This window comes from Condylura cristata, unplaced genomic scaffold, assembly GCF_000260355.1.
Source record: "Condylura cristata isolate star-nosed mole 26May11 unplaced genomic scaffold, ConCri1.0 scaffold00004, whole genome shotgun sequence".
NCBI lineage: Eukaryota > Metazoa > Chordata > Mammalia > Eulipotyphla > Talpidae > Condylura > Condylura cristata.
In genome coordinates, this window is record NW_004567105.1 from 36,509,161 (window position 1) to 36,519,290 (window position 10,130).

Genomic DNA, 10,130 nt, shown 5'->3' on the forward strand with positions numbered 1-10,130 from the left:
CTGCAGGCTGAGACCAGGTTTAGGAAGCATTTCTAAGCTCTGGTACTGGATTGGACCTTAAAAGAAACACTCAGTTATGCTGTTACAAGGGAGTACACTGGTTAAAATGAAGCATTTGTGGAATTTGAAAGATCCTTTTTATTAAACTTTTAGTAGCATAATTCCTTTGTTAGACTACTGGTTAAAATTATTGGTAGGAAACTATGTAAATTGTTTAAAATGTAAGTAGAATCCAAAACTAGTATAACAAGAGTGCTGATAACTAAGGCTAATGTGATTATTCAGGGAAAAAAATTTCTAAAATCAGTGAAGGAAATAACTTTTAAAAATTCCACTTTTCTTGAGAAAGAAAGACTGAGGAAGTGGCACTTTTGCTTTTGTTCATTGAGGCTACATTTATTTAAGAAATGTCACTTCTGTGAAGGTATTCTGGGCAGGGTGCTGGTGGCCCCTGGCAAATTCAAATCATTGCTTTTATTACTCCCTTAAGTTCTTTGTACTGAGCCCAGTGCCTCAGTGTCTTATGCTGCTTCTCTGCTGCTCTTTATCTTCAGCTGGCCAAGGTGAGGCCGATTTCAAGGTGAGATCACTAATTTTTACATGGGACTGCAGCTACAGTTCCCACTAGAAAGAAGGAAACTGGAGAGGAGGAGATACTCATTTTCTTAATCGAAAATCAGTTTTTAAGTTTAACTTGTCTTCAAAAATGAACTTAGTATCAGCTTCACCTAGCCTCAGACTTTATGCTTTTGACCAACAAGCAGTTATTTCTGCCATGATTATACCATATGATTCTTTTACTATTTCTCTTTTGAAATAATTAAGAATAGATCACAATTATAATTAATTTGAAACCTTCACACTTACCAATATTTAATATTCCTTGTATTTTCCCAGAATCTTTTATGGAACATGCACAGCCAGAGATACAACCACAAGAGGTAAGGTCCTGAGTAGTAGTTTGCTCACTGTGGTTTGTGAGCCTTGTGTAGTATGTTGTGGTTAAGAGCTGAGGCTCAGTTCCAATCTGCATGTACTTGAACCATGACTTTGCAGCCCCCCCGCCCCCTTAAGGATTTTGCGCAGGGTGTACAGCCCAGCTGTGTCTTTATTCACAGATTTTAAATGGGAATAATATCAGTGCTTGCTTATGGGGATGAAAGAAGCTAACTTAAATTCTGACTTACTTAGGATTTGTCCTGCTGCATAATAGCTACTTAAGTGTTAGGGGTTATTGCTGTTGTTTTTGGCCTTTGTGCTAAAATTCAGTATGGCTTTATAAGGTTTTGCTTTCTCTCTGATTCACTCATATTGGTAAAAAAAAAAAGGGTGTTTGTTATCTTTGTTAAATGATGTTGAAAACTGAAAAGAAGCGGACAAGGCAAAACCACAGTGTAGTTGCTACTGTAATGAAAAGAAAGGGCTGATAATTCAGGAGCCATAACATGTAAGTTTATTTTAGGTGACTTTTGAGCAGCAGTGAAATCAAGCTCCCCTTAGCCTTGTTGTCAGGGAGTCCAATGCCTGGATACTCCTGGACTGGCAGAGGTGGAATTATTTTACTGGAAGATCCTGAACCAGGCAGATATATCACTTGATGTCTGTCTTCTGAGTCAGGTGAAGGCTGCACCTTTTCAAGTATCAAGGTTGTATCTGTTAATGGAAGGAAAGGAAAGAAAAGGGCAGGAGAGCAGGGCAGTCTTTGAATAGATGAAACAGATGTTTCCTGCTGGCTCAGGGACACAGGATACTAAGGAACGACATGTTGCCCTCAAGATCTTGGACACATTTTGTGATTCAAGCACTTTTTTTCTTTGGTCTAGTTTCTTAACAGACGCTACGTGGCAGAAGTAGATTATTCAGGCAAACAAGATGAACAATCCTGGGATGCAAATTATGCTAGAAAACCAAACCTTTCCAAATGCTGGGATGTGCTGATCCAACCAGATGGTCCCAAGAAGAAACAGGAATCCTTCCAGTCATGGGAATCTTCCCCTGAATCCCAAGAGGTACTGAAGCCTGCAGTTGCCTTAAAACAGAGGAAACAAGAGATTACAAAACTCTTGTCCATTCTGCAGGAACCGGAGAAGACAGAGGATGTCTCCAAGCCCACACCACTTCCTGGTCAGTGGGAGCCAAGCACCCTGGCACCCGAAGAACAGATTCAAGAGGAGCAGAAGCAGGACCCAAGGAAGTCTTGGCCTGTGCAGCTGCAGAAAGACCTGGACCCACAGAAACAAACAACAAAGCCTTGGGCCCCTCTGCAGGGTGAGCAGGAAGCTGCCACGTCTTGGACCCCACCCCTGTGCGAACAGCGTGACTCCACACAGCAGGAGAGCCTGGCACCTTGGGAAAGCAGGGTGGAGAGTCAGCAATATGCTTTACCACCATCGCGGATTTCTACAAAGTCCTGGGGGGTGGCTCCAGTAAGCCTCCTCCCCTGTGACCAGCTCCTGCCCAGGAAATTGAGTGCAGAACCCAAAGATGTGAGTTGCTGTGTCACTCTGCTTTTGTCTTAGGCAGTGTTAACTTTTTGGTTCTTAAAAAATAGTTAGCAAACTCAAAACACTGTATAATGTGTTTGACTTAACTCTTTGATGCAAAGATTTATCTTTCCTAGAGAATTGGGAAATTAGAGAACCTGAATTATTTTAATTATTTTTGAACATAAGACATCAGTGTTATGGATAGTTCAGAAAAGACCATAATGTGAACAACTGGAAAAGATGATTTGTGTTGCATGTGGAGGATGTAAGAGGTTTCACTTGTCATCTTTCATTTGGTGCACAGGCCATTTTTCCTGGCCAACTTGTTTTTCACACTTATTTGTAGTCAACTCAACTGTCCTCCCTGAAGGAATATGGTGTTGGTGCATATTCTGGTAGTTGGGGTAGGATCTGAATTAATTTTCTATCTTCCTTGTAGAATCAGAATTTTCTGGAAATGGGCTTTTATGTATTTTGTAATTAGGTTTTTTTTTAAAGATTTATTTATGCATACAAGAACTGGGGTACAGGCCAGGGGATGAGAGGATTCAGCAGAGACAGAGTGGGGAGCAGAACAGAACAATTTACTGAAACAGATTGCTGAGGGGAGCAGTGGGCAAGACAGGAAAGGTCTCTTGTGCCATGTGGGTCACCTCCCTGGCTGGGAATCGAACTCATGCTGCAGTGGCTTCAGATAGCTTCATAGTGCTGTGCTTTAATCTGTTGTGCCACCAGGGAGGGCCCCGTAATTAGGTTTTAAGGTATGAGACTAGTTCAAATACAAAGCCTCATTCTGTTAATGATAAAAAAACTATGTTAGGAAAATAAAGGTTATAATAAATATATTCTTGAATACAGTGCTAATTAATGGGTCCTTTATTAAACTTCATTAAATTTAAGTTACTTGCCATTTATTTTAAAGATTTATTTATTTATTCATACAAGAGCTGGGGTATGGGAGGCCAGCGGTATGAGGGGTGAGAGGATTCACCAAAAACAGAGTAGGGAGCAGCGTAGGTGGATCTATTGAAGTAGACTGCTGAGGGGAGCAGTGGGTATGATAGGAGAGGTCTGTTATGCCATGTGGGTCAGCTCTCTGGACAGGGATTGAACTTGTGCTGCAGTAGCTGGCGATAACTTTATAATGCTGAGACATTTAACCCCTTACGCCACCAGAGAGGTTCTGTTTGCCATTATTTAAATGCAGACTTACTGTTGTGTTTATTGGGGCTTCCCCATCATTGCAGCCATAGGCTTTTTGGCAACAGTGTGTGTGGGGGAAATATATATATACATTTTAGAGATTTATTTATTTGTGCATGCAGAACTGGCATACAGGTCAGAGGTGCAGGGGAGTAAGACAGTGACAGTGGGGAGCAGAACAGGCAGATTGCCAAGGTACACTGCTGAGGGGAGCAGCCTGTGAGACAGGAAGAGGTCTGCTATACTATGTGGGTCACCTCCTTAGTGGAGGATCGAACTTTTACTTGGAAAATCGATATAACATCTTCACTGCACCTCAGTTCTGCTGCATGGGGAGAGAATTGTTGCTTTTGTGCTTCTTTCTTCCTTTTTTTCTTCCAGTTACACTTTTTTGGAACTTGCAGAAGATGGGGCAACTTTATTTTATTAGCTACATGGCACACTATGGTCATTATGAATGTGACAACTACATTGGGAAACTTGTATTTAGAAACTCAGTTTAGTGCTTTGGGAAAGCTGCGTTGGTGTGTCTGCCCCATCTGACTGCAGTGGTGTGTTCACAGCAGGGTTCTTGCTCAGGAAGGCGATGCTCATTTACTGGGCTTCTGAGGCACAGAAAATTTCTCTTGACGTTGCAGCATTGTCGCGACTGAGAAGATGCTCGTATACATCTTGGTGTCTGTGTCTTCTTGCAACCTCAGCTGTTGAGAACATGACTAAGTATAGTCAAGGGCAAAGTAGAGTTCTGAGCCACAAGATTAGATACCGGGAAGTTAGTCACTAAAATTTGTACTTTTTTCCTAAAAGCCTTTCAGATACACATGTAGGATCTGTTATCTTTTTACTTGGTACCTCCTCCCTCTTACCCTATACCTTCGTGGTGAATGAGAAAGTGGAAGAGAGTAGTCATGAGGCTGACCTCCTTTAGGCTATGAGGAGGAGGTGGTCTGTGACCAAGAGGTCATGTTTGGGGGTACAGCAATCCTCAACTAGTAGGAAAACCGACAGCTTAAAAACATTAATAGCCACAAAGAATACTTATTTTATAGCAAAATATGGTGTTTTCTCAATTCTGGGATATACATGAATGTTTTTACATGTTAATGATTTGAAATCTTAAAAACTGAGGTGTCTGTTTCAAATGTTAGTCATAATATTTACTATGGGGGGAATGTCATTTGGGTGTATCAGATTGTCAGTAGCCTCTTGTTACAGAGAACAGGTGGTAGCTAATGTCTCTAATGAAGTACATTTTCCCTTTAAAAAGTGGATGTTTTGAGTCCTCCCTGGTGGTCCAATGGGTTAAAGCACAGCATTACAAAGCTTCGGCATGCTTCTGTACTAGTTCAATCCCCAGCCAGGCAACTGACCCACATGGCGCAGCAGACCTTTCCTGTCTTGCCCACTGCTCCCCTCAGCAATCTGTTTCAGTAAATTGTTCTGTTCTGCTCCCCACTCTGTCTCTGGTGAATCCTCTTACCACCCGTGTACCTTTGGCCTATATCCCATTTCTGTATGTATGCACAAATTAAAAAAAAAAAATCTTAAAAAGGGTATCTTAGATTTCTGTTAAATTGTGTTGAAGGGGGAAACCTGTTTAAAAGATTTTGGAAAATGCATTTATGTGGAAATTCTTTGCCTTTGAAGAGTCTGATGTGTAAGTATTGTTTTTTCTTTGATGATACTAAAATTTGATAAGCTAAGTTTTCTTATTAGGTTGCTGAGCTTGAATTGTGCTCTTAAATATCATTGGTTCTCTTGCAGGTGCCTATGCCCATGCCTCAGCTTGTGGGTTCTTCCTCTACCCTTCTGAAGGATCCAGTATCCAGGAAAGAAAAATTGCAGGATCTGATGACCCAGATTCAAGGAACTTGCAATTTTATGCAAGTACGAGTCATTCTGAGATGAACGTTAAATGATACGGGGCTGCAGCTTCTGCATGAGCACTAGAATAAGGCTATTCCTTAGAGCTTGGATTCTAATAGGGTGGTCTTGGCTCTGTTCTGAATATTGAGGCACATGACTTAATTCTCTGCCCACTTTTCTTGTTTTGAAAACTGAAAATGATGGTTTCTGTTCCTTTGTTTTTGAATAATAAAATGAATTCAACACATAAAAAGCTCTCAGTGTGCCCATATTCCTGCAGCTACAGACCTCCCACTCAGACTGAGATAACCCACCTTCTTGGCATTCTGTTCACTACCATTGTGTAGAGAAAGCTTTGCCTTCACAGAGTTTATAGTTGCATAAGTCTGTAAACTTGTTCTACAGCTGTAGATAAATGCAGACTCGCAGAATTTCAGTATAGTGTATTACTGATGGATGAAGGTGAATTAAGATTTTTGAACTTGGGAATTCTGTGTTTAAATCCTGCTTCTACTATTCACCAGCTACATGATTTGTTGCAGATTTCTCACCCTCTACCTTGTTGCAAAATGAGGGAATTACTTAGCTTCAGATTATATGAGGATAAATAAAGAAATAGAATAAGAGGTCCAAGTATATAGTTTAAGTATTCAGAATGCTGGGAACCTATCTGGAGAACCAAAATAGGCAGCTCTGAGAAGAGAATGATTTATTAGCACGAACTCCTTCAGTGGTTGAGCTAAGACTCTTAGTTCTGCATGCAGGTCAAATACATAGAAATGAACGTCCAGGCTAGGTGAGGGTTAATGCTTATGTTTCAGGCTTCAATTTCAAGATGAGCGTTTTCTCCTCCAAGTAAGAATTGAGATTTGTTTTAGCACTTACAAAATTAGAAGTTTTGATAGTTACTTTAGATTTTGTTTTTAACTTAATTTTTTGATAAGAACTTAATTATTAAAATTTTGAGGTAGCTAGATAGCTATAGTTGTTAAATTTTGAGAAATATGAATGATTTAATGGTAGTAGTTGTTGAATAATATTTACTCATGTGAAATTTTGTTTTTAGGAATCTGTTCTGGATTTTGACAAACCTTCAAGTGCAATTCAGTTGTCACAGCCGCCTTCAGTTACTCCAGGGAACCAAGTAGGTAAGTAAATCAGTCTTAAGATCTGGAGCACAGCTCTGCCCTAACAATTGTTTCTTGTACAGATGGTTTTAGTATAGATATTGTTAAGGGTTCTGATTTCTTCTAAATGTCCATCTCTTACCAGAGTTGAATGTGGATAAACACCACCAGGATGTGTGTTTGACTGACCAGATAACATTTTGAAGTCCAAATGGGTGACTGCACATGCCCAATAGTTTTTTGCTTCCTCACAATTTTCTATATTGTTATTTTTTTAAGATTTATGTATTTATACATACAGAACTGGGGTACAGGCCAGAGATGCGGGGGGTGAGGGGAGATGTGAGGATTCACCAGAGACAGTGGGGAGCAGAACAGGCAGATGTACTGAAATACATTGCTGAGGGGAGCAGTGGGTAGGTCAGGAGAGGTCTGCCACCCCATGTGGGTCACCCCCCTGGGCAGGGATCGAACTCGTGCTGCAGTGGCTGCAATAGGCTCATAGTGCTGTGCTTTAACTCTGGCTGGTTCATAGTGCTGTGTCACCAGGGAGGGCCCAACAATATTCTGTATTCTTAGAGTGGATTCTGACTGGAACTTGCTGACTTCTTTCAATTCTGTAAATCTAGTGTGGAGATGCTTGGGTCCTGACTGTGACTGAGATTGCCTTGGTGATCCTGGGCCAGCGGTCAGTGGTAACTCCTGCTGGAGTCTAGTTCTGACTCTGGTATGACATGTCAGACTGGAGGCTTTTCAACATTTGTGTTTATCCCCGGAAGGAGCAACCTCTACAAGCCACTGGCCATGTTTGAGCAGTGTAGGCCTGCAAAGAGAGGGCTGCAGCCACCCCCCACTGAAGTCAGGACAACAAATGGAGGAATGAATAGCATTGATGGACACTAAAGAAGAAATCAAGCTGATGCATGTGATTGGAAAACATTAATAGATGTAATCAAAGAGAAAAAGATCCTAAGGCGATGACTCAGCTGACAGTTTTTTTGAAACTTAAGTGTATCAGTTAATTAGCTATTCATAATAGCTCAGATTTTATCTTCCAGATACGATTATTAAGTTATTTTTAAAAGTCTTAGTTTTTAAAGAAGTGCCTAAATTATTTTGTTTTTAGTTACTTTTTAGTTATTTTCTTTTAAAAACCTTACAGTGCTGTTTTTACCCATTCAATGGAAAAGTCTTAATGTGTTCCAAGTGAAACTGGTGTCTCCTACTCCCTCACAGTCCTCTGAGTCTTCAAAATGCTCAGAGATGGCTCATAATGGACTTGAGACCTTGACCCTCCAACTGCTGCTTTTATTGTCAAGTACATGCCTTAGCTTCCACCCAGTTATAATGCATAAGCTTTTTACTCCCTTAGTAGTTCACTGTATTTCTTTTTTCACTTTGCAGCATCTACAGAACAAAATCTATCTAGTCAAACTGATTTTCTTCAAGAACCATTACAGGTAACGTGTTCAGATTAATCTCATATTTACTTTTCTTTGCTTTGACAAGAATGATCAGAGTTAGGGTTTTAATATAGGTAGGTATATTACCTACCTACCTTACTGAAAATGCTCTAAGTATGTTCTTCGATGAAGTACATTTGGTCCTAAAAAGAGTGCCATTTGTTACCACAGAGATTACTAACTTCACTGTGGAAAGATCAAGCAGAGGAATTCAGAGGTGCCTGTTCTGCGAGTCTCTTTGCTAGTGAGCTACCCAAATCACTTAGTGTATCAGCACTGTAAAGGCTATAAAGGAGGGCATGATTTTGTTTAAGGCGGTCTTCTTCCTCAGATACACATATACACAACACACGCAAACACATATCCATGCCTACATGCTGACATTCTGAGGTGCTGGCTCTCCTAGGCTCTTAAGGACCAGCTCTTAAGATCTGTAAAGGCTGTGTCATATTCCCATCAACAGTAAGTTCAAGGTTCACTTATTTTTTGGTCATTACCTTTGAAAAAAATTTCTCTGGCTCCCTTTGAAGACCTTGGGATGACTTTGTCAATAGTTCATGCTTTCACAGAAGGTTTACTGTTGTGACTAGGTGGTTCAGCTCCTATAACCTTCTAGAAATGTCTTAAGTGAAGGCCATTTGTTTGCATTTCAGTTTTCAGATCGTATTTGTGGAGCAGGGCTCTCAATCTACTGTGGCTTTCATGAAACCTTTACTTGAAAGGACCTACTTGAGTCCCATTGACAAGTTGTACTTCGTTGGAAAGCCTTGGCCTAGGTCTGGCTTCCGGGGCAGGCCTGTAGGATGGCTGCATAAGGACGCTTGATAGTTTTAATGCAATTATATATTTCCAAGTGTCACCTTAGACCTGTTAGGTTGGAATTTCCAGGTGTGGTATCTAGGGATATGTATATTTAAGAAGTTCCTTGGGTGATCTACAGTCCTGTTGTTGGGATCACTGGTCTCTAGCACCATGTCTGTTTGGCATTATGTAAACCACCCTCCTGCTTTGCTTCCAATGCTCTGATTTGGAAGCAGAAACTGCCAAAAATTTCTGAACCAATCCTGGTATAAAGAATGTGTCTTTTCTCTTTTTTTGATGTTAAGTGAACTTTTTTACTAAAATCCAGTTGTTGTTTAAAGTCTTAATTGCTGAGGGACCAGGTACCCAGGTACCCTGCCTTGGAGCAGCTGAGTTGTGTTGTCTCATAGTCAACAGTCTGGCTTGCTTATTGTATTTAGGCAGTCATCTCATTGTTTAGTGCAAGAGCTAGAAAAAAGGCCTATGTTTAGAAAGAACTCATCTTGGGACCTCCCTGGTAGCACAAGGGGTTAAGTTGAAGCAGTATAAGTTTATCCACAGCCACTGTGCATGAATTCAGTCCCTGGCCAGGGAGGTGACCCACATAGCACAGCAGCTCTTCTATCTGTGTGCTGTTCCCCTCAGTAGATCTGCCTAATCTGTCTCATCCCCTGCACCTCCAGCCTGCACCCCAGCTCTGTATTCATAAATAAATAAATCTTAAACTCGTCTCATAATAATTCTAATATTTTGGTCAGATGTAAATTGTACCTATTTCTGTAGGTATAAGAAGTGTTTGAAAAGATCTCAGAAATATATTTTTAGAAGATTTATTTACTTATGCATATAGAACTGGTGTACAGACCAGAAGTACAGGGGTAGTGAGAGGGTTCACCAGAGACAGAGTGGGGAGCAGAACAGGCAGATAGATGAAGTACACCTCTGAGGGGAGCAGTGGGCGGGTCAGGAGAGGTTTGCTGCCCCTTGTGGATCACCTCTGGGGTTGGGGATCAAATTTGCACTGAAGGAGCCGTGGCTCACTTGTAGTGCTGCGCTTTAAGCCATTGTGCCATCAGGGAAGACCCTGTAAATATATATATGTATATGCATATATATGTTTTTTTATATAATAGTTCATTTTTACATCATTTTGTACATTTTTTTTCATCTCAATTGTAATCCCC

The 10,130-nt window shown here is 40.7% G+C and overlaps 1 protein-coding gene across 2 annotated transcripts in view; it reads left to right on the forward strand.

Annotated features, from left to right (window-relative positions):
• CAPRIN2 (caprin family member 2) overlaps window positions 1-10,130 on the forward strand; it is a 43,115-nt gene that overhangs the window by 19,045 nt on the left and 13,940 nt on the right. The window contains exons 8-13 of one of the 2 annotated variants that reach the window (XM_012734958.1): window positions 898-941; window positions 1,824-2,009; window positions 2,079-2,486; window positions 5,454-5,576; window positions 6,622-6,703; window positions 8,087-8,142. In XM_012734958.1, the coding sequence (XP_012590412.1) occupies window positions 898-941; window positions 1,824-2,009; window positions 2,079-2,486; window positions 5,454-5,576; window positions 6,622-6,703; window positions 8,087-8,142 (899 nt within the window). Of the gene's footprint in view, window positions 1-897; window positions 942-1,823; window positions 2,487-5,453; window positions 5,577-6,621; window positions 6,704-8,086; window positions 8,143-10,130 lie in introns of both variants that reach the window. The other variant, XM_012734956.1, reaches the window with a different exon arrangement.